A 21,759-nucleotide genomic window follows, 5' to 3' on the forward strand; every position below is an offset into this window, starting at 1 on the left:
TTTTTCACCATCTCTCGTTTTCTAATTATTACAAATAAAGAGAAAAAGTGATTATTTTAAGTGCAACATTAAACCATAAAATACAACGAAAGTCATATTACTACATTCAAAACTTGTATTAAAGTTTAATCAAGTTATACATTACTTCAAGTATCATGTAAATGCAATAACTTGCTTAACGTCCACCGCGGAGCGTTGGCGTCTCTCGTGGCATTCATAAATGCATCTTTCTTTAGTTTTCTGAATAAGTTATTTTTTAACTTCACGGTAGAATTCATTTTTTATCTGATTAAAAAAAATTTCTTTTTGCAATTAAGTAAAATATGAATCTATCTTCACAATACAGTATGCGCCTTGTGGAGCTTTGGAGATACTATAAACTGTAACAATTGTGGCCTAATGTGCTCCAATGTATGCGGAACTTCGCGGTTTCAAGCTTGCTGTCACAACTTCATGAAAAGGGGGATTTCATCCTATGTTGACGTATCGGAAATATAACGCACAATAATGATGTAAAATATTCTTCACTACTACTTCGATGTGCTTCGTTGAATTCAAAAATGTTGTATGTTATATATACTCAGGGAGAATCTTGTAATTGTAATTACAAACTTTTTAATTTAACGATGTACACTTGTTGAAGTACAGCAGATTAAATATATCGAGCATCTCAAAATAACTTGTTATTATTTGTCATATTTTTCGTGGACACGTTTAAAGAATATAAAAATAAAAGGAAACATCTTGCGTAAAAAAACAATATTTATTTGTAATTCCCCTTTTTTATGTTACAACTTAAGTGGTCCAACTTTTTATGCGTTTCATTACGTTTTTTATTATTATCGATTGCTTGGTTGACAGAAACGTTGAAGGCATGAATCATAAATTACCTATAACTGCTTGGATGATTTGATGAATATTTACTTAATACAAAATTAACACGAAATATAGAAAATTCATTTCCTGTTTAAACATTTCATTCACATTATCGATAAATGAAAATTTATGTAAAACATTTTTCTATACAATCTTTTATTTTATACGTCCAATGTTTTGTAAAATAAAAATATTTGTTGGGTGTACACTCTATAGAATACATATACTTAAAGCCAGAGACTCTCAGATGAAACCTAACGAAAGTTTATACGCCATCTTTTAGAGAAAGTATCAACTAAGAAGACCGTCTGCAAGAATTCAAAGAATTCGCGGAAGGTATCAAAAATCGATCGTCACATCGATCACATTTTTCATGAAAATACACCTATTCAAATACCGATTAATAAAGATGTTTCAATCAAATAAACGTCTCGGTTAATTACTTTGTTCAATATACAAGTCTAGTTCTATCACTATAGATTTCTTTAAAAACGTTTATACAACGAACAATCTAATCGGTAGCTGCGCAGAACCTTTCACCTGTGCTTGATTTAAGTTTAACGAAGCATACTTAATTGTGCATCAATCTGAAAACTGTTCTCAGAAAATGTCGTCAGCAACATGCACAGTTTTTCTCTTCGCCACTGCAGTAATAATAAACCCTTTTCCAGGTAAAAATGTTTTCAATATTTGTAATAATCATAATTCTAGATTTGCAATTTGTAATAAATAATAATTTTAGTAACTTGACGTTTCGTGTGAATCGATTGAAAATGAAATTATTTTCAGACATATACGCTTCAAAAATTTACTCCTTAGACGTTCCACAAGTAGTGCGTAATGGTACTGGACCGATCGATCTATCTTGCATTTACAATGTTAAAGAAGAGGAGAACGGCCTTGTGATAAAATGGTACCACAATATGGACCAAATCTATCAATGGATACCACCAAGTAATTTCAACTATAGTTACACTTGAAAAACACTTCGTATGGATCTATTCCTTTTTCTTGTAATTCCAATCACAGTGCCGCCACAAGATACAGGAGTTATAAACGGATTTGCAGAGTACCCTGAACAAAATTTGATGCATTCTTATTCACGATCGATAATACAGTTGAGAATGGTCACGATCGAAATGAGTGGCGAATATACTTGCACGATCAGCACATTCCAAGAAGAAGATTGGATGACGACAGAAATGCTTGTTTATAGTAATTCAGTAGTTGTGAATGGCAATTCAGATAAAAATCATGAAATACCTACGTTATTATTAATACTATTGTGTTACAGTGCCAGAAATAACCGCGACAATTCATGTAAATTCTTTCAACGAAAGTCATTTGAATCTAACCTGTGTAGCAAACGGAGCACAACCGCGGCCAATGTTAAAAATCTATATAGAAGGAATCGAAGTGGATAATTACTATGATGCAACTGTGAAGCCAATAGGACACGAAAAAATCAATTCGGTGAAACGGAGTGCGATAACGAGCAACACTTTGGAACCAATGCTATTGGAGTGTGAGATTTCTGTACCACACACAGATTACAAACGCAGAGAAAGGATCGTTTTTTATCCCAGTTCGAATCGTTTCAATAAAATTTATAAAATAATCAAAGTATTGAGATATACAGTATGTCCGGTTTATCTCAGAATACTGAAATATCTCGAAAACTACGAATGATACAAAAAAATATTTCAGATAAAAGTTGTAGGGTAAAAAGTTCTTGTACAGGTCACGTTTAAGTTTTTATATGGAAACGTATATTTTTGAGTATGTATTCTTGTACCTGATATCGAGACGTGTTCAAAACACTGCATACCTGTGCTTTTTGCGTAAATTCTTTTTGATATATCAGCCTCCAAGCTTTACATGCAGCCGGCATTATCGGTATCCGATGTAGGTACAGCGCATGGTCGGTCGAACTTTGTATTAGAATCATCAGCTGATGTGGTCTCTTCGTATGAACTGTTCTATTGGATGCACTATTATTGCGTAAAAGATCACTGAATTCTGAACACTGATTCCTTGACCTCTGCAATTCCTCTTTTCTCTCACGACTTTCCGGCATGTTATTTTTTGCATATTAAAGGAAAAGGGAGACAACAGATGTGAGTGGATATTCCATGTGTTGGAAAATTCCGTTAAATACTCGAATAACAGAAAATCGCGGTTTGCCGAATTTTTCTGACAATTGCAAATTCAGTGTTTTTTACGAGATTTGTATGTATGATTTTTTTTTAAAACGTCTCGATGTCAGCTACAAGATTACATACTCAAAGTATACGTTTCCATTTAAAGACCCCTTAAACGTGACTTTTACAGGATTTTTCAAGGTTATTGCAAGCTCAAACAAATACCATAACAATATATAGTATATGTATATGTATACCCTACAACTTTCATCTGAAATATTTTTTTGTATCATTCATTGTTTTCAAGATAGTTCAGTGATCTGAGATAAACCGGATATTCTTGTACATGTGCAATTCTATTTTCTATTACTTTCAGCTCAGATGTTGTCACAGACGAGTAGCAGTGCATCGAAGTATCAAATTAGTATCATCCTTTACATATTATCAGTAATGAAATAATACGAATGAGACAGCAGAGAATAAGAAATGTTTACGTGTTAAGTTTAACGTGTATTTATTTTATATGAAATTCTTTATCGTGTTTTGTATACTACATACTACAATCGAACAGTTTGACTAAAATCTTGGTGTTCAAGGGATCTGTGAATTTGTTTATTTTAACCCTTTACACTTGAAGGTCCATAGACCTGCTGTCTTGGAGCATATCATCCTTAGAGTTTCCTCTAATGGTAAATAGAATGTCGTTTCTCAGTCGCCTCTCGAGTGCAAAGGGTTAATTGACATATCGAATCAGAAATTCCCCGAAGTGTCATATATTCGCGGAACACGTTACTGCGTGTACGTTACGAATGACGAGGAAAACAGGCGCTGGTGAGAAGATATAGTTTCAAGCACCGATCCTCGAGATCATCACTTTGTGTCCGGCTCTCATCCGCAAAGGGTTCGTAAATTGGCATCCTCAAGATTGTCGTCTCGCGTGTATTTTTTAAATATAACATTTTTTTACGTGTTTTATTATACCATTCGTGAATTTTCTAACTAAATTTCGAATACTACGTAGACGCACTATTTTATCGAGTTTTATCATTTTTTTGTTTTTCAAATCTGTTAATTTTAAGAGCGAATGTTGTGTAAAAATTAACCGAGAAAATGTTTGCGTTTTTCAGTTTGAGTATTCATTTAACATACACATTTTCCATGGCATCCAGCAGCAGATTTTCTAGCATGAAGATGAATCGCATGCTCTTGATACTGCTCCTCATGGGTAAGCGATATTTAATTTTTGTTAATAATAAATACCTATATATCAATACTATTTATAATACTATTCGGAGATTTATCAAATTATTACCGCGTCAAAGGATTTTAAAATTGGACGAACCGCAGCCCTCGCGATAATCTCCGCTTTAAATCAAACAGTGCTGTAACTAAAGCAATCCCTCCGGTATTATTACATTAATTGCTGAGTTTCTCATTAATAAAGAAGAAGAAGCACGGTAAAATAAAAAATCGCAATGAATTTTTCACCATCTCTCGTTTTCTAATTATTACAAATAAGGAGAAAAAGTGATTATTTTAAATGCAACATTAAACCATAAAATACAACGAAAGTCATATTACAACATTCAAAACTTGTATTAAAGTTTAATCAAGTTATACATTACTTAAAGTATCATGTAAATGCAATAACTTGCTTAACATTCACCGCGGAACGTTGGCGTCTCTCGTGGCATGCATAAATGCATCTTTCTTTACTTTTCTGAATAAGTTATTTTTTAACTTCACGGTAGAATTCACTTTTTATTTGATTAAAAAAAGTTTCTTTTTGCTATTAAATAAGACATAAATCTATCTTCGCAATACAGTATGCGCCTTGTGGGACTTTGGAGATACTCTAGATTGCAACAGTTGTGGCCCTGACTGCGTTCGTGTATGCAACAGCCCTCTGCTGTTTCAAGCTTGCTGTCGCAACACCATAGATACTTAGGTTACAAGCGCATGTGGACGCATCCGAAATATAACGCACAATACTGCTGTAAAATATTCTTCACTTCTACTTCGATGTGCTTCGTTGAATCCAAAAATGTTGTATGTTACATATACTCAGGGAGAATCTTATAATTGTAATTATAAACTTTTTAATTTAACGATGTACACTTATTGAAGTGCAGCAGATTAAATGTATCGAGCATCTCAAAACAACTTGTTATTATTTGTCATATTTTTCGTGGACACGTTTAAAGAATATAAAAATAAAAGGAAACATCTTGCGTAAAAAAACAATATTTATTTTTAATTCCTTTTTTTTTTATGTTACAACTTAAGTAGTCCAACTTTTTATGCGTTTCGTTACCTTTTTTATTATTATCGATTGCTTGGTTTCTTTTGAAGAAGCCTCTAATTTGTCTAGTAATTTTTTACTTTTATTTCGAATCATATTCCATTGTAATTTGTCGAAGCCGGGATATGATTCTTTGCCTAATAGTGCGAGTAAATCCGACTTTTTTTTAACGTCGTCAAAAGTTAATAGTTTTTGCGCAGTTTTGTTCTTTGTCAATTTTTTTGGTTTTCCTGTTATGTTTTTAACTTTTTTTACACTTGTACTTTCAGTATGAAATTCATGATCATTATTCTGAATGCTTGTTGCTGGATCATACTTTTTTTCTTTTGTTTCTTCAACTTTTATGAATTTTTTTTGCTCTACGTTTTTAGAGCTCGTTTGTGCATCTTGAGCGCGTTTTAAATTAAAAAGGTGGCGATTAATAATTGCTATAAAATAAAGTAAATTTTATAACATTTGTTTTTATAAGCATATAGTGCTTTTTTATTATAAAAGTGTATATTTGAAACATAAGTTTTATACCTCCTGTATCATCATCAGGCATAATATTGCTATTTTCGATATTTGTTACTGGATTCTGTATATATTCTTTCCCCACATTTAAAGATGCAATTTCAGATTTTGTTTCTTTGCTAAGATCTTGTACATCTGAAAGTATCTCTTCATCTGAATCATAGTCACGAGGAGTAATTAATTTGAACATAGTATTTGTTACTGCATGATTTTTGGGAACCCTGTACAAATGTAAATTATTTAATTGTGACAATTTTGCATAATAGCTCATTATATCTGTCCTTCATATACCTAGGAGTAGGTTCATCTATCCACGGTACTAATAGCCATGATTTTAAATCACTTGGGAATACATAATTTTCAGGAAGCCAGTATGATCCAGAATCTTCGAATAATCTTAGATAATTATATAAACTGTTATACCAAACACATGATTGTTTAACTAGGTGCCTTGATAAGATCCTATAGGATGTATCAAATTTCTGTAGATACTATTCATTAATTTATAATAGATAATAGAAAAATAACATACCATATTCTACTTACAACAGAGTATGCAATAATAGCAGTACCCCATGAATGACCTATATTTATTCTACACTTAAGAAAATGTGCAGAGTATTTAGAAACCTCTTCTATACGTAACATGAGTTTTGCAAAGCCTTGTGTTTTAACCAAAACACATTCTACCATTTGTTTGCTAGGTAATGTAATATACTTTTCACCTATACTAACATAATCCTTCAAATTTTTATAATCTTTTTCAAGAGATAGCATTAGATACTTGAGCAAGGCTTTATTCACTTTAGACATTGACTTAAGACCTTTGTCATTTCGAAATTTACTTTTCATACGATAAATTAATCTACTTAGAATTGCTGCTTCTTTGTGCAACAGTTCTTGAGAAGTCAAGTTTTGTATAACTTTGTCTAGAGTCGTCAGAAATCTACATGCATCTAACAATGGTACAAATTATTAACAACAATTATTTCTATATAAAAGACTGGTATGCGAATTTTCTTTTCCTCTAATTTATAAAACAAACTTACCGACTTTTTGACATGCAATACGACAACTCGCATTTGGTGGACGGTCTAATTGCACGTGGTTCCAAATTGCTTCCATGTTAATTATTTATTTTAATTGCAATTTAGTCTCAATATTCAATTTCGCATATTCAAAACATAACCTTACTTTTTACACGTGTGTACATTCGATCGGCATAAAGGCGTATACATATATAGTAAAAAATTATTTTTTATTCATCTTCGTCAACAAATTATAATTTACAATGTATACATCGAAACAATATGCATATGCTTATGTGTAAAGATAATACAGATTCGTACAAATATATATCTTGGTTATGTGTAATGTACAACGAAATATTATCGGGGACGGCAATACATAACCATTCCTAGAAAATCGGTAGGTTTAATCGAGGCAGGTCGACACAATACAGGACTATTTGGTGGAGGACTTAGAGGAACTAATTTATGGACTCCACGATACCTGAGGCCACCTTGCACTAACGGACGATATATTAAATTTGTCCCAGGACCATAACCCTGCGGCGAATTCGCATGCTGTTTAAATCTCCAACACGCAATTTAAATAACTTAGTAACTGAGCAAATAGTAGGAATGTGAAATTATGTACCTAAATCTGTATTACATTTGTGAGTAATAAATTGATATTAAATCTTTACCTGACTGCTTTTATTGATTCTATTCTACGGCAATACGGTTCATTAGTTCTTTGTTGTTCGGTATTTAATAAAGGTAAATTGCACGTTGTTATTGTACAACTCGATCTATCGAAATGATTTAGTGGACAAAGATCGCATATTATTCTCCTATAATTCATTTCCATTTTAATTGATTCACTTATAAATTTTACTAGTACCAAACATTTTATAAACGCGAAAATTAATGTGACGATAAAGTTATCGAAAACCGAAAAATTGAAGGTAGCAATAACATTTGTTTTGTATACATTTGTATACGAAACATTTACTAATATTTGTACATAGTACAGGACGTTTAAAGGAAAGAGTACCAGTCACTAAGCTTTGGCAATAAATGTTTTATTTTTGGGCAAGATTTGGGGTAAGAAGGCGGGCAAAAAATTCAACAAGTAAATGGCACACAAGGATAACACTTAATTGACCCAATATAGTACAAGCCACCGGTAGTAATAGGTGCTCTTATGATAGGTCCGAATTCAAAAGGTGCAGGAACTGGCTTAGGTAAAGGTGCACAGGTGATACATGGTTGACCTGTGCAAGGTGGGCAAACGAAAGAACGCGGTGGACATGGTAAAAGTGGGGATTGAGGGGGACATGGCATGCAGGTAACTGGCATAGGCGGAGGACAATTAGGTTTTTGTTTAGAACTGCACGATGGTGGACCACATGGGTAACAACACATGGGCTCAGTTGGACACACTGTGGTGCACACTGATGGACATTGCGGTTCCATTGATGAGCAACAGTCACTTCTAAAATAAATGATCATTAAATTAGTTGCCATTGCAGTTACCGAATAACAAGATTACCGTACCTTTTAATTACTTGTATTGGATCCTTTCTCGGTGCAGGTAGTTCGCATTTTACGAACACCGACATCTGATTTGAGATGTATTTATAAAACTCCAAATTTTTCTATTTTCCTATAAAAGCTTTTAAAATGAACGCCTGAAGTTCGACGTTGTAATATTAGAATGATATATCGATAAAGGATTATTCACATCAGTGAATATAGACAAATTCAATTGTTATGCGGAAGTAAAGTTCTTTTTTTTTATTGTTAATGTATTTTATTCATGTAATCATTGTATAAATTTATCAAAGATGCAGGAGTTCGAGGGGTAATTATGGATAGTGCCGCTTTAAAATGTTCCTTAGTGATTATAGTAGCATTCAAATCTTCCTCAAGTGCTTTCATAGCAGCTTCATGACATATTGCTTGCACTTCTGCCCCAGAATATCCTTCTGTAAGATCGACTAGATCTTGAATCTGTACATCTTCGGCAATTGGCATGTTTCTTAGCTTTATATCAAAAATTTCTTGTCTAGTTTCATAGTCGGGTAATGGCACATATATTATCCTATCCAAACGACCTGGGCGAAGGAGAGCCTGCAGAAAATCAATGTTCCAATTGATAAAAAATGATTTGTTAAATATGGCTAATCATTGTAATTTGACTGACTTTATCAATTTTATCGGGTCGATTAGTTGCTGCCACTAATGTAACGCTTCCCAACGCAGTAACACCATCGAGTTCTGTTAATAATTGCGCCAGAACTCGTTCTTGCACGTTACTTCCTGCGCTGGACGAAGAACTTCTTTCGCCTCCCAAAGCATCGATTTCATCGATAAATACTATAGAAGGTGAAACTTGTCTTGCTTTTCGGAATACCTCTCTTACGGCTTTTTCAGATTCGCCGACCCATTTTGAGAATAATTCTGGTCCCTAAAAATAATGTATATTTAGAGAATAAAGAAATCTTTAGAACAAACATCAACGTGTCTCACCTTTATGTTTAAGAAGTTTACTTTACTTTCTGTTGCAAGAGCTCTTGCGATCATTGTTTTAGAACAACCCGGTGGTCCAAACATGAGAACTCCTCTAGGTGGGGTTATGCCCATCCTCAAAAATGCTTCAGGATGACACAGTGGCCATTCGACTGCTTGTTGTAATTTTAATTTTAAATCTTTTTGCCCCCCGATGTCTGACCACCGAACATTCGGTACTTCTATTAAAACTTCCTTCATGGCTGATGGCTTTGACACAGCCAAAGCACGATCGAAGTCCGCTGATGTTACTTTTGAAAGTTCAGATGTAGCGTTTGTTTTTTGCCGACGTTTTACAGCATTCAGAATTGCTTGGGAACATAGGCCATATAAATCCGCGCCAATAAATCCATGAGTAACAAATGCGATATTTGCCACGTCATCTTTAGACAAAGTATTTGGTATTTTCGATAACATTTTCTGCAATATTTCCATGCGCATGGTGGGAGTGGGTACATAAATTTCGAATTCTTTATCTATTCTCCCTGGCCTCCTGAGAGAACTATCCACAAAATCTAGTTTGGAAGTCGTAGCTAGTATCACGACGTTATCATCAGTGTTTTGTATGTCGTCGAAAAGTGCAATCACTTGTGACAGAACTCTCCTCTCATGATCTGTACTGGAAGTACTTCTTTTAGGACATAAGCTATCGATTTCTTCTATTAAAATAATGCTTGGAGCTTTAGTTTTGGCTTCCATGAAAATATCTTGCAATTTTTGTTCTGTTTCCCCAAGAGATTTACTGTAAATATCTGAAGTGTTAATAGTGACGGAATTGATATCGTATTGTGATATTAAGGCATTGGCGATAATAGATTTACCAACACCAGCGGTACCATACAGTAATATTCCTTTATTAATGTAAAAATCTCCAATGCTTTGGCATCTACCAAGACCAATATCAAGAACATCCTTGATGTCTTCCATTAATTTATCATATCCACCAACATCTTTTACTTTATATTTAACTTTTTTCTGCTCTTTTTCTTTGTTCTCTTGTACATCATTTATAATAGTCCATTTTGTGTTATAAAGTACTTTGTATAATTTTATGTTATGTGCTTGATCTTTTATATTCAATTGTTCAAGTTGTTCGTGTAAATCATTATTTACATGCTCATCTGATAAAACCTGAGTAATCCTATACATTAATTTCTTCCCATAAAAAGGCACACTGAACTTATTACCCACAGAATATATTTTATGCTCATTATAATTTTTTAGTATTATGTTAAGTTCCATGGTTGCTTCTGGTAATGTGTATTTTCCAACATTACAAATTATGAATTCCTTGGCAATATTAACAGGGCAGTCTAATTTTTGGATTTTAACTAGACCTCGAAGATCATTTAATTCCATTGCTGCAAGAAATATGTCGATAGAACAATTTTTGTATACTTTATTTGGAAAAGTTGAGCAAAAAATGTACCATGCTTTGTTAGTGATATACTTGTTAAGCTTTTATCTTTAGTTGGCCAGGCTGTTTTAACAACTGTGTTCTCTACAGTAGTCACAAGTACAGGATCTCCTATTGCAATTTCACATAGTTGCAAGGCATTGTGTGATACAAATACTATGTCATCTAATGCCCTTTCAGAAACATTTTTTGGCTGTTCTATGCAAGAAACATTTATGTAAAAGAATGATACAAATAATGATAAATATAGCAGCATATATACCTGGTGATTTATATGTTTCTATGGTACCATATAATACATTATTGTAAATAAAATCATGGTTCCATTTTTGAAGATTGGGTGGGCAATTAGTATCATGGTTTTCTACACATTTTTGTGGTAAAGTAATTTGACATTTTTCACAAGTCATCCAAGGAGAAAGACTTTTTCTCCCACTTTCTCTTCCTTTCGAAGTCATTCTGAAATAATATAATTAACTATTAAGTTGAAGCCATAAATGTCTACTTTCTTATCTTAAAATGTAACTTTATAAAAGAATTCTTTTTTTTTTTGCGAGTGTGATAAGAACACTTTGCTGAGAAAACATAACCTATAAATCATATGTGAACGTTTAAAATTAAATATCGCAGAAAAAAGAAATACCTTTATAAAACACGAGTGTTGAGATGCTCTTAAGTAACAGTTTTTATTGCTAAACTCGATACAAAATATATAACTCCATAGAAATATTTACAATGAAATGCCATCTACCCAAACACACGTTCTCAATCGGTATGCAGCACAAGACTAGATTATCTACAGAATGATGGCAACACTTGACAAATAAACGAACTAGTATTCAATGATAAATTATAGATAAAGTGATATTAGATAGTGATATAGATAAAATTATTTCAGTAAACAGAAAATGTAGCAGTTTATTTAATTAATTAACCTAAAGATATAAGCGTAATATATATGTACATAATACTCAAGTAGTATCTTAGAAACAATTGGATAGTCTTAAACTATACTTTCAAACTTAACGAACTATAGTCTACTTAGAGGATCTACAAGATCACCGGGATAAAAACAGTATTACAGGAATTAAGAATTGCAAGTTAATATTCGAATAACGACAATAATTCCCTGAAACTGAAATCATCGTCGTTGCATTGCTGCACGTGATGACGAACACGAAGTGCTCACGCAGACGTTTCGATGCAATCGGAAACGATGATGCAGTTGGACGAGTCTTCGCCGGCACGATAGACGTTATTGCGGTAAAAAAAACGCTCAAGAGGAAAAGGATGTATGATTCTCCCTTCCTTGTGCCTCCTCTTTTTTCCTGGCTACCGATACGAGATACGAATATACACCGAACTCATCGAATTCTCCCGGGTGCACATGAACCATAAAACAGAGGTAGGGTATCGCGAATATGCAGGTTGCCAAGGATGTTAGTTCGCTGAGTCAATCCTACACATATTACGATAACGAAATATACTTCGAAGTCAAAATCGATCTCGATACACGAAATAGGTTATACGTTATAATTGTCAAATTTCGAATAATCCTTTTGAAAAATCTATCAAATAATATCCTTAATTAATTTCGTATTATTTAATAAACCGTGTGTAATTCGAGATTACAAAAATTCTTATAACTTTGAATTTTTTTAGCATTCCATGTAACTCTCGTAACGTGTAAGCGTTTATTAATCCGTATCGATGGAATTCGTTGGACATGGCATATAATACGTCTATAGTACCGAAAGGGTTAAAGGAAGGGCTATCGATAATGGAAAATTGGACCGATGGAATGTTGACGTTCACATGCTGGCCGAGATGAATCAGGTTCGGCGGGGCATAAAATCAGCACAGCATCAGGCGCATCAGCGATCGCGGCAGGCAGGCAAGAGGCAAAAGACCGATGGATGGACGGGCCAGCCGTCACGAAGCGGGCCGATGTTCCCGTACCAAACGAGATTAATAGAGATCCGCCTGTCAGCCGGACGCCTCTCCGTCTGAGCGAGATCCAGTGGCTTCCAGACGGCCAGTCTTCTCGCAGATCGCAACCTGCGTGGGCAACAACCGATCGTGATCGATCGCACGGTGCGTCTCTCTGGACTACTGCTTTTGCATGCCCAGTGCGTGCAGAGTCCAAGAGTATAAAAGCGTGTACCACGAAATCTTCTAGTCATCCGGGCATACGATAGAGTAATGAGATAATTAACCACTGTGACAAATTAGCCACGATTTTCGTCCACGCGTCGACGCATTTCTACGGATTTTTCTTACACTTACGCGTTTTTAAAACAGACATTAGAATCGTCTCTGATAAAAACGCCGCGGTGCACGAAATCGAAAACGACAAGTCAACGACAGTCTACAGAATTTCGTCGTTTTAATCGCGTTCGACCGACTCACGTCCATCGTTATTCGTACCGATGCGAATACAAATCACAAGGGGTCGGTGGGCCGTATTCGGTGGCTTCACCTTAGTTTGCCTCGCCAATTTGCGATTAGGTAGGCACCGCATCGCTCTTTTTCACTATGATTCATTATCTCTCTCCACCCTCTTCTCTGTTTTATTCTCCTTTTCTTTCTTCTCTCTTTTCTCTTTGCTCTTTGGTCGAGTCTTTCTCCTTATTGCTTGTTTCTGACCATATTCTATGTATTTCTGAATATTCTTGACACAGAGCTAGTAGTATAGTAGTACGAAGTAAGCAGCGTTGTTAAGAAGGATTTGATACAAGGGCTGTTTCTGTTTCAGCCATCGGCGACAAGAATTCAGACGACGAAGACAGAGTACACATGGAAGAGGTGCGACAACATGTGTGCTGTGCCAGACATGAAAAGATGATCGACGTTGGATACGGTAAGCGTACGAGTAATTAAAAGAGAAAAAAAGAACAAAAGAAAGAAATATTAAAGATAGAACGGAAAATTACAAGATTGAGAGATACGAACGAAGACGATCGTGGTGTGATATAGAGGAGAAATTGGACATAGAGATTTGGCGAAGAAGAGAGAGAAAGAGAGAGAGAGAGAGAGTTGCGTAATTTTCGCAACCGGCTAAATGTAAATTACGTTCCCTCGTTTCGCATTTGCCGCCCCATATTTATGAGTGGTAAACGCCGGTGGCCTTGTCGTTAGATCCGATCCAGCGAATTAATATCGGGTGTTCAATCAATTGACGCCGATCGAGAGGATGGAGCATCCGGTGACGGTGTTGTTGTGTGCCCAACGATCAAAAGATTTGACCGATTTATCATTGGAAATAATTTTTCTGTTGAAACAACGACGGGCGCATCGTAGTATCGTATCGAACAGCGAGTATTTCGATCTCGTTACGATTCGTAGAGAGATCAATTGCCGACTGATAGATCAAAGAGACAGCGAAAGAGGCGATCATATACGGTTCGTGGAATGTTTAATCTCCGTCGTGAACGAAGAAATTTATTTAAAGAGAAGCGATCGGTTCCGCGAAACGACCGGACGAAACAACCACCCTTCGAGTCTTGATCAATTGTCAATTAAATCGACTTCGTTGATCGACCTCTGCTATCCTCGAACCCGCCTCTTTAAGCGAATAACGATCACCGTCTGGCTATTGGAAAGACCACACACGCGCACACAGCGGCATATTTTCGAACGAAACACGGAACATCTAGTTCACGTTTACTAGTAGATCTCGAGGTAATACCATTTATAGGAAGAAACGCGGAAAGGTGGCAAGAGAGATAGAAACGAAGGCCCAGGGTAACGTGAATCACACCGTGGAATCCTCGCATTCCATGTCCCACGCGTTTGCGCCAAAAATAGCACGGTTACACTATAGACGGTTCTACCCTCTTCTTATATCTTGTCAACGTTTAACATGATACAACCGTAAATTTTGTACAGCGAGATCGCGAAGCGTTACCCACCGGCGCCATCGTATTTCCCAGGCGGGGCATCTCATTTTTCGCGAGGCACGCAGTGAACAACAAACACACCACGAAATCTCATTGAATCCGATACCGTCGCTCTATTTCATTTCAATTTCTCTTTTTTTTCTTCCCTCAGGAATATCGGGGGTGATTATACAAATCGACGCGGGCCACTGTCGCAAATTGTGCCCGCGACACGCTTTGGACGATCCAGGAGACGCGAGTCAACCCGCTGTACAGGTAAATATCTCTACGCTTCTTCTCGTCTCTTCTCCGCGATATTTTCGATTATACGAGGCAACGTAATCCGTGATTCATCGCTTCAGGATGCACCTGGTACAAAAATCTTTTCAGGGTGATCCCCGCCATGGTGCATCAAACTTGTATCAAAATAAAAAAGAGAAGAAACAAAAGAAAAATAACCACTGGCCACCGCCAAGAGTTTATCGAACCGGTCGCGAAACCGTCGAATTCTTTTCAATTTTATTTCTCTCTCTCTCTCTCTCCCTCTGTTTTAAATTCCACGTCATAGTTTACCCACTGTTTTATGTTTCGAACGAGAAACGAAGAAAAGAGAAAGAAAAGAAGAACAGTTCTAGAGTCAGCTTTGAAGATTTTTCTTTTAGAGAGAAAAAGAGTATCGAACCACGTGTGTATAGCGAAAGGAAAGGACGATACGGGAGGGCCGAAGGGAGACGAGATTGAACGACGAGGAGAAAAGGAAAAAATCGAGACGAAATGACCGAACAAGATTCACGAACAAGAGAAAAAAAGAAGAAAAATACCGCGATATATACCTAACGTTGCCACGGCAGGTTACGTTATGCCAAGGGCTATACGAAGGGCGAAAAAAGGCAGAGGAACGTCATGTAGATTTATGACGCATGGGATCGACCAATCCGCCAACTGGAATGCGGCCACGCCAGCATCGCGCGATCGTACGATCTTCGCGACTTTTACGGTGTGTGCACCCCACACCGTATCTTCGTCGATGATCATGCCCGTTTTACACACATTCTATTCTCTAAAAATTCATCGAACACGGCTAGACGATCGGCATGCCTTTCTTTTTTTTTTTTCCTTCTTTGCTACAAACTTTACGATCGACGTTCACGGTGCGAGGTGAACCGAAATGAAATCGAACGAAAATCTTCGCATTTTACAAATATTAACCCTTTCACTTATAATTCGTTGTTTTTTCTATTCACTGTTCTCATGCACGTAAGCGTGAGAAAGTAAGAAAAGCTATCGTACATTCTTTACAATTTCATCGTTCTCTCAGTCCTCTAAATTAAAACGAATCTTTATTACCGAACGCAGTCTGACTCGTTAATAAGACACAAGGGGTTATAAATTGAATTGATCAATTTGGCGATAAAAGCTTTCCGATCGATGACGATAAATAATTAAGAATAAGAAAGAACAATGTGGAAAAGCAGAAAAAAGTACGTAAGAAGAGAATGAAAGAACGAAACGAATTTGAATATTCGTCCGGCAGTTATCTCGACTGTTCAAAACGAAGGAAGGTGTAATTTTACTCATTAGGCTAAACAGGGTAACCGCGATAATTCACTCGCTATTTCAGAGAACGACCCTTCGTGTAGTACCAACACTGGTTGCTCGGTCCCGGGGAGGGAAAGGCTATTTTTGTCACGTGATGCAACCCGATCGGTGGTTTACGATCTTGCAGCACCCACGCCGCAGGAGAGAAACAAGCCGGAGAAGAAGAAATGCTGCTGCACGCGATATGCAGAAAGGAGAGGATGTGTTTTGCGTCCTTGGAAGGTCGTATCGAGCCGGGTCACCGCTCCGGCGCCAGCTTGGCCAGCTACTAAATCCCGAATCGTGTTCCTGGGACCCGGAGGATGGATGTACCTGAGGAGAGAATTTATTAGAAAATATTCTTAGCCACAAAATATCAGCGGGCGAAGAGAGAGAGAGATTATTGCCTTTACACGGACAAAGATAACGGTCGGTTATCCCGCAGCGAGAATAATTAAATGGCCCGCGCGTGTCACGAAAGAAATGGTCCGTAAACGGTGCGAGATAACGAGCCAACCACAATTATTATAAATTCCTCCGTTGGACACCGGAACGATACTTTTCTTGCCTTGGCATACGTACGACCGGGATAAAGTACGAATTCCGTGAAGTCGCGTGTGCTCACGTTTGCTCACACCAAAACGCATCTGTATCGATAAAATGTAAATCCTCTCGGGCGCTGTGATACACGATCCGGCCATACGAGAAATCGTGTTCTCCTTCGTTCAACCATTTGGCAAACGTTTCATCCTTCGTTCAAATATTTCCCTTTTGCCACAGTATTTTGTACATGTCGAAGGAAAAACGATTCTCGCCGTTTTCAGAGATGCTTCGAGGAGTCACATTGTCGTGCAAGGGCCGCGAAATTAGAGAGGGTGTCGACGATACAAGGTGTCCGAGTGATCGAAGTGACGGAAGCCTGTGTATGCACGCCTGAATCGTCCTGCAGACGACAATCGTTCACGCATCACGTCAATTCTGCTACTCCTTACTCGTCTGTGATGGATGTTGGAGTATGCGTGGGCCATTGTGCCAAAGGTATCTTATCATTTTTCTATCTTATCGATATTATTTCGATCGTTTGTTGGAATCTTCGTGGTTAACGATCGATGAATTTTCCTCGAAAAGATCTTGGATGCAAACCAGTGAGGAACAGCACGATTAGCATCAGCGGACCTAATGGTAGGTAGAACAATTGTTTTAACAATGATTTCACTCCGATAGAGAAGCGAAGAAACGTGTTATCTTGTAGGAGACGAAGTGTATCAGGTGATCGAGAAATGTGGATGCGCTGGAACCTGCCACAGAATGGATCACATGGAGACTGTTGTGGATTTCAGCGAGGTGGAGATTAAGGACGGTACGAACGCGACCGATGTTAGGCCAGTGCTTAGGGTAAATTTCATTTCTACCGTGTTACCTATAGACATTGCTGATATTGTCGTTTATCTGAGATTGTTGTTTCTTTCGCTACGTGCAGGAAATAAATGTTGGACAATGTGTCGGAACGTGTCCAGAGAACGAGACGGAGACGTGTCTTTTGAGAGATAAAAAGGAACCATCCAGATGCTTGGCGGGTATATACTCGAAGCAACACACTTGCACACCCGCTAGATTCAAAGTTCACGAGTACAGGTATTCTCTAGATCCGGTGTTAACGACAAGAGGCAAACCAGAAAAATGAATTTTGGTGTTTGTTCGTTTGTTTCAGGAATCGTCGTGGTTCGAAGAGGGAGATTATTCAAATAACTCAGTGCGCCTGTGTCTGAATAGGATAGAGACGATCGAGAAGGAGTCTGTTCGATCCAGTGGACCAATGGAACAGACCGCAGAGAGGCATTCAAGTTATTTTATGCGTCGCGTAAACACAAAAGTACCATTTCGATGTTCCTACATGCACCGTGTATTGGTATGACAAATAAACGTACAATGACTTTTTAGAAAACGTCCAATTGGCTACCCGAAATTAGTCCACGATTCTACGATTAAATTAGCCAACGATTTTCACAGTAATACAGCGAATTATTCGAGAAAACGTTGGAACTCTCCAACAACATTAGTTACACTTGTCTCTCTCGAGACGCAATAAGAGGTACGTCGATTATCATTCCAAGAGTTTCACATACATTTCTAGAAAAAGACACACGCCAATTGGCACTAGCTGACTTTGTACTTACAGCTATTCCCTGGCTTGGATCTCGTTCCCAGCGTTGCGCTCATATACGAATAATGCAACAAAAAGAACAAGGTCGAAACCGGGTGCCCGATGTTCGAACACGCGGCGGCGAAAATACACCACTGACACCCTCGCGATCCGTCATCGTTCTCGTAGGAAAACAACCGATTATTCGCGACATCTAAATATCGCCGCGGGGCCACATAACTCGCCACTTACGAATCTACGGAATTTAGGAAGCGTGAGCTTTTTTTAATAGCCCCCACGGTGTCATCATTCCTCGTCGTTCCTCGTGGGTTTCGTTCGTCACGCCATACCAAACCAACCTTCAACGCTCTCCTCGTTTTTTATCTTACGCTACTTTTTTTTCTTCTCTTTTCATCGTACTCCTTTTTTCTTTTTACTTCTAATAAGAGAAGAAATTTTTTTTTTTCTAACCTAAATGCATATCAACGTAAGCCACGTGGAGCAGAGAGAAAAGAATTTGCAAAAAAAGAAGGGAGAAAAGCGATGTTTCGAAATGGTTAAGGAAAAGGAAACGAGCGATCACTGATGTTGGCAGGATGAAGTCGAAGGACGACGATTCTACCTAAGAACGACTTAATAAGCGAGTGATATCCACGGAGAGGAGTGGACGTGACGCGACGCGACGATGTTGAATCGCGTCGATTCGCGTAGCATCGCGTCGGTGTCCCGTGAGAGAAGCCGATGTCGCTGCGGGGAGCAACGCGGGGGAGGCAACTCCCGGCATAGCATAAAGGTGACTCCTCGCAGCCAAGACCTCCCATATGCTACTTAGCGTTCCGTTCGGTTCGGCAAACCTCCTGTCCGCTAGCAGAGAAGGTGTCCGCCAGGCTATTTTCCTTTCGTTAAAAATCGTTTGTCGCGATTTCCATATATGTACATTCGGTCGATGTTCCACGCTGTCATCGGTTCTATTCTTCGAAACGAATCACAGACAGATCGCTATCGATCGTCCCTTGTTCTTCACCTCGTGTATCTCGTACCAGGCTTTAAACGTAAAATCGACAATATACTCTGTTCTCCACTTTGACTACTCTCTAAAGGAAGAATAGAGGAAGACGATGACGACGAGAGACGACTTTCTGTTTCTTCTCTTGGCTGGTCTGTTCCTGTTCAATTCTTTCAACGTACACTGTCATCCGAATCGTTTCATCGAGGATGAAGGTGGCAATGAGGAAGATTTGGAGAATACTTGGACCGTGGGTGATTTGAACGAGGGAAACGAGCACGATGCTCGTCGAGATGAAGTATTGGAGAAACTGCAAGAGGTCCGTGTCAAGAGAATTGTGTTAATGCTTCTTGTGAGACTTTGTGAAAAATGTTTGGATTTTTTTTAAGGGGTTGGAAATATATATATATACCTGAGAGTGAAACATGCGAAGTCGATTGAATTTGAGGAAGAGACCACGTTTAACCAGACTCGATGAAATCGTTACAGGTAGTTGGTATCCGGAGTAATGGCGAGAAAACGGAACATCGCAAGGTGCCGCCGCAATTTATGATGGAACTGTATAACAACGTAGCAGATCCCAGCGGTGTCACGCGAGGCAGAAATCCGTACAATGCCAAGGTTGTCCGCAGTTTCATTGAAAGAGGTAAATGCACCTCCTTGTAGTGTTTCATTTAGTTTTTTTTTTCTTTTCTTCTCTCATCCCTGATGTAGAATTTCCGGCTAAAAGAAAGAACTTTCGTTTAGATACTTCAATGTCGCGGTTCTATTTCTTCAATATTACTGGTTTGGAAGTGAACGAGTCAGTACTGGAAGCTGAGCTTCATCTCTATAGGAAGAGAACACTCTCCAAGTCTAGTCATCTGTCCACATTAGCTTCTCCTTATTACTTGGTTAGAAAATGTCAAATGTGATTTATCCATTCTCGATCAATTTCCTTTACAAATCTTGTTATTCTTCAGATAAGAGTGTACCAAGTGTTGGATGAGAGAAGCCTGGACGTGCCGGACCTCCATAGACTGTTGAATGTCAGACACGTTGGTGCACACGCATCCGGTTGGCAGGTAAGTTTCAAGACTACAATTCTGCAGGAGATTCTATATTTACTTATTTTTATCGTTTATTTTTCTTCATAGATATTCAACGTGAAACAAGCGGTTCTAGCTTGGCTAAATGGCGAACCGAACCTAGGACTCCTGGTGACCGCGTCCACTTTGTACGAGGAACCAGTGAACGTGGAGTTTTCACGACGGAACGAGTATCATCACAGTAAACAACCCATCCTGGTGCTATTCGACGACGACGGAAAGAGACATCGTGGTGACAAGAAGACTGTTCCACGTTATTATACCTACGATAACAACAACGAGATCGTGGGAGAGATATCGTACGACGGCGACCATAAGATCGACTTGAAGAATGAGTACGATGAGAAAAGTACGGAAAAACATGATCGACGAAGAGGTCAACCGGAAGAGACACGATGGGAGAGTGAGAATAAATCGGAATTCTTCCAAAGGCAAAAGAGAACACAGAGAGGGGAACACGATGCTATGGTGCAGGAAGGAAAGGAAGATGTGACGGAAGGAACGTCCAGAAGACGTCGAAGGGAAACTATCTCTTCAAGGAAATTACACAGAAAGTTTCCTTCGAATAGTGCAACGTTTACAGGGACACTAACGTCGATGGACATCTACAAAAGAGCGATGCGTCGGGAGAGGATTGGCGAAAGGGTTCGCCAGAGGTCGATGTCTCTGTTGAACGAGAATTTTCGCGAGAAACGATCGACCAAGAGTTACGCGTCCGTTCAGCAAAATGTCACAGAGTGTGCGAGGCACGAGCTCTACGTGGACTTCAAAGAGATCGACCTATCCTCGTCCATTATCGCGCCACGCGGTTATTCCGCGTATCATTGCAAAGGTATCTGCGAGTTGCCGTTGAGTCAGGATCAACAGCCAACGAATCATGCGACGATTCAGGGACTCGTTCACCAAATGGGACTGGTTAAGGGGGTCGAGAGACCATGTTGCGTGCCCACCAAGCTACTCAGCGTCACTATATTATTTTTCGACGACAACGAGAATGTCGTTTTAAAGGATTCCCAAGACATGATTGCAGATCGCTGCGGATGTCGTTAGGGGATCTCGTGGTTTAAACTGTGATGATGAATTGCTTGAATTGGAAAAAGTAAGGATGAAGCGAATGAAACATGTCGAAGAATGTGTGTTTAAGTATGTGAGGAGAGAGAGAAAGAGAGAATGTATGCATCAGGTAATAGCACGAGAGTCATTCCTAGAGATTCGCCTCGAGATCGCCCCATCTCCGCCTTA

General features: G+C 38.2%; 6 protein-coding genes across 6 annotated transcripts; 3 read left to right on the forward strand and 3 right to left on the reverse strand.

Annotated features, from left to right (window-relative positions):
- The first annotated feature begins 1,483 nt into the window (after positions 1–1,483).
- On the forward strand, positions 1,484–3,476 carry LOC108579254. The gene is made up of 5 exons (XM_017942740.1): positions 1,484–1,547; positions 1,666–1,830; positions 1,906–2,091; positions 2,171–2,461; positions 3,394–3,476. Exons 1-5 carry the CDS (start codon positions 1,484–1,486, stop codon positions 3,474–3,476), a joined length of 789 nt encoding a protein of 262 aa, XP_017798229.1.
- A 394-nt stretch (positions 3,477–3,870) lies between these two features.
- LOC108579253 lies at positions 3,871–5,162 on the forward strand. The gene is made up of 3 exons (XM_017942739.1): positions 3,871–3,918; positions 4,145–4,242; positions 4,844–5,162. The coding sequence occupies exons 2-3, from the start codon at positions 4,176–4,178 to the stop codon at positions 4,963–4,965; spliced, it is 189 nt and encodes a 62-aa protein (XP_017798228.1). The 5' UTR covers positions 3,871–3,918; positions 4,145–4,175; the 3' UTR covers positions 4,966–5,162.
- Positions 5,163–5,298: 136 nt separating this feature from the next.
- LOC108579142 lies at positions 5,299–6,957 on the reverse strand. Its single transcript, XM_017942593.1, has 5 exons — positions 6,882–6,957; positions 6,365–6,788; positions 6,124–6,294; positions 5,842–6,053; positions 5,299–5,747 (listed from the first exon to the last, which is right to left on the reverse strand). Exons 1-5 carry the CDS (start codon positions 6,955–6,957, stop codon positions 5,299–5,301), a joined length of 1,332 nt encoding a protein of 443 aa, XP_017798082.1.
- A 263-nt stretch (positions 6,958–7,220) lies between these two features.
- Positions 7,221–8,458, reverse strand: LOC108579143 (keratin-associated protein 16-1-like). The gene is made up of 4 exons (XM_017942594.1): positions 8,394–8,458; positions 8,014–8,331; positions 7,541–7,687; positions 7,221–7,428 (listed from the first exon to the last, which is right to left on the reverse strand). Exons 1-4 carry the CDS (start codon positions 8,456–8,458, stop codon positions 7,221–7,223), a joined length of 738 nt encoding a protein of 245 aa, XP_017798083.1.
- A 181-nt stretch (positions 8,459–8,639) lies between these two features.
- On the reverse strand, positions 8,640–11,548 carry LOC108579196 (spermatogenesis-associated protein 5). The gene is made up of 6 exons (XM_017942667.1): positions 11,468–11,548; positions 11,087–11,283; positions 10,837–11,022; positions 9,369–10,768; positions 9,043–9,306; positions 8,640–8,969 (listed from the first exon to the last, which is right to left on the reverse strand). The coding sequence occupies exons 2-6, from the start codon at positions 11,280–11,282 to the stop codon at positions 8,640–8,642; spliced, it is 2,376 nt and encodes a 791-aa protein (XP_017798156.1). The 5' UTR covers position 11,283; positions 11,468–11,548.
- A 1,641-nt stretch (positions 11,549–13,189) lies between these two features.
- On the forward strand, positions 13,190–21,753 carry LOC108579189. The gene is made up of 12 exons (XM_017942658.1): positions 13,190–13,332; positions 13,580–13,684; positions 14,875–14,978; positions 17,105–17,318; positions 17,409–17,462; positions 17,533–17,675; positions 17,761–17,931; positions 19,539–19,752; positions 19,923–20,075; positions 20,177–20,322; positions 20,392–20,493; positions 20,566–21,753. The coding sequence occupies exons 1-12, from the start codon at positions 13,254–13,256 to the stop codon at positions 21,565–21,567; spliced, it is 2,487 nt and encodes an 828-aa protein (XP_017798147.1). The 5' UTR covers positions 13,190–13,253; the 3' UTR covers positions 21,568–21,753.
- The last annotated feature ends 6 nt before the right edge of the window (positions 21,754–21,759 follow it).

This window comes from Habropoda laboriosa, unplaced genomic scaffold, assembly GCF_001263275.1.
Source record: "Habropoda laboriosa isolate 0110345459 unplaced genomic scaffold, ASM126327v1 scaffold64, whole genome shotgun sequence".
Taxonomy (NCBI): domain Eukaryota; kingdom Metazoa; phylum Arthropoda; class Insecta; order Hymenoptera; family Apidae; genus Habropoda; species Habropoda laboriosa.

Bases quoted from the DNA above. Each gene is read 5' to 3' on its own strand.
- LOC108579196 (XM_017942667.1), bottom strand. From the start codon at position 11,282: ATGACTTCGAAAGGAAGAGAAAGTGGGAGAAAAAGTCTTTCTCCTTGG. The intron at 11,023-11,086 runs GTATATATGCTG...TTTCTTGCATAG, and splicing joins AGAAACATATAAATCACCAG to AACAGCCAAAAAATGTTTCT. The intron at 10,769-10,836 runs GTACATTTTTTG...TATTTCTTGCAG, and splicing joins TATATCACTAACAAAGCATG to CAATGGAATTAAATGATCTT.
- LOC108579253 (XM_017942739.1), top strand. From the start codon at position 4,176: ATGGCATCCAGCAGCAGATTTTCTAGCATGAAGATGAATCGCATGCTC. The intron at 4,243-4,843 runs GTAAGCGATATT...TTCGCAATACAG, and splicing joins CTTGATACTGCTCCTCATGG to TATGCGCCTTGTGGGACTTT.
- LOC108579142 (XM_017942593.1), bottom strand. From the start codon at position 6,957: ATGGAAGCAATTTGGAACCACGTGCAATTAGACCGTCCACCAAATGCG. The intron at 6,789-6,881 runs GTAAGTTTGTTT...TACCATTGTTAG, and splicing joins TATTGCATGTCAAAAAGTCG to ATGCATGTAGATTTCTGACG. The intron at 6,295-6,364 runs GTATGTTATTTT...TACATCCTATAG, and splicing joins TCTGTTGTAAGTAGAATATG to GATCTTATCAAGGCACCTAG.
- LOC108579189 (XM_017942658.1), top strand. From the start codon at position 13,254: ATGCGAATACAAATCACAAGGGGTCGGTGGGCCGTATTCGGTGGCTTC. The intron at 17,463-17,532 runs GTAGGTAGAACA...GTTATCTTGTAG, and splicing joins TAGCATCAGCGGACCTAATG to GAGACGAAGTGTATCAGGTG. The intron at 17,932-19,538 runs GTGTTAACGACA...GAATAGAGGAAG, and splicing joins ACAGGTATTCTCTAGATCCG to ACGATGACGACGAGAGACGA.
- LOC108579254 (XM_017942740.1), top strand. From the start codon at position 1,484: ATGTCGTCAGCAACATGCACAGTTTTTCTCTTCGCCACTGCAGTAATA. The intron at 1,548-1,665 runs GTAAAAATGTTT...AATTATTTTCAG, and splicing joins AATAATAAACCCTTTTCCAG to ACATATACGCTTCAAAAATT. The intron at 2,462-3,393 runs GTTCGAATCGTT...TATTACTTTCAG, and splicing joins AAGGATCGTTTTTTATCCCA to CTCAGATGTTGTCACAGACG.
- LOC108579143 (XM_017942594.1), bottom strand. From the start codon at position 8,458: ATGTCGGTGTTCGTAAAATGCGAACTACCTGCACCGAGAAAGGATCCA. The intron at 8,332-8,393 runs GTACGGTAATCT...CATTTATTTTAG, and splicing joins CCAATACAAGTAATTAAAAG to AAGTGACTGTTGCTCATCAA. The intron at 7,688-8,013 runs GTACTATATTGG...AATGAATTATAG, and splicing joins CCTATTACTACCGGTGGCTT to GAGAATAATATGCGATCTTT.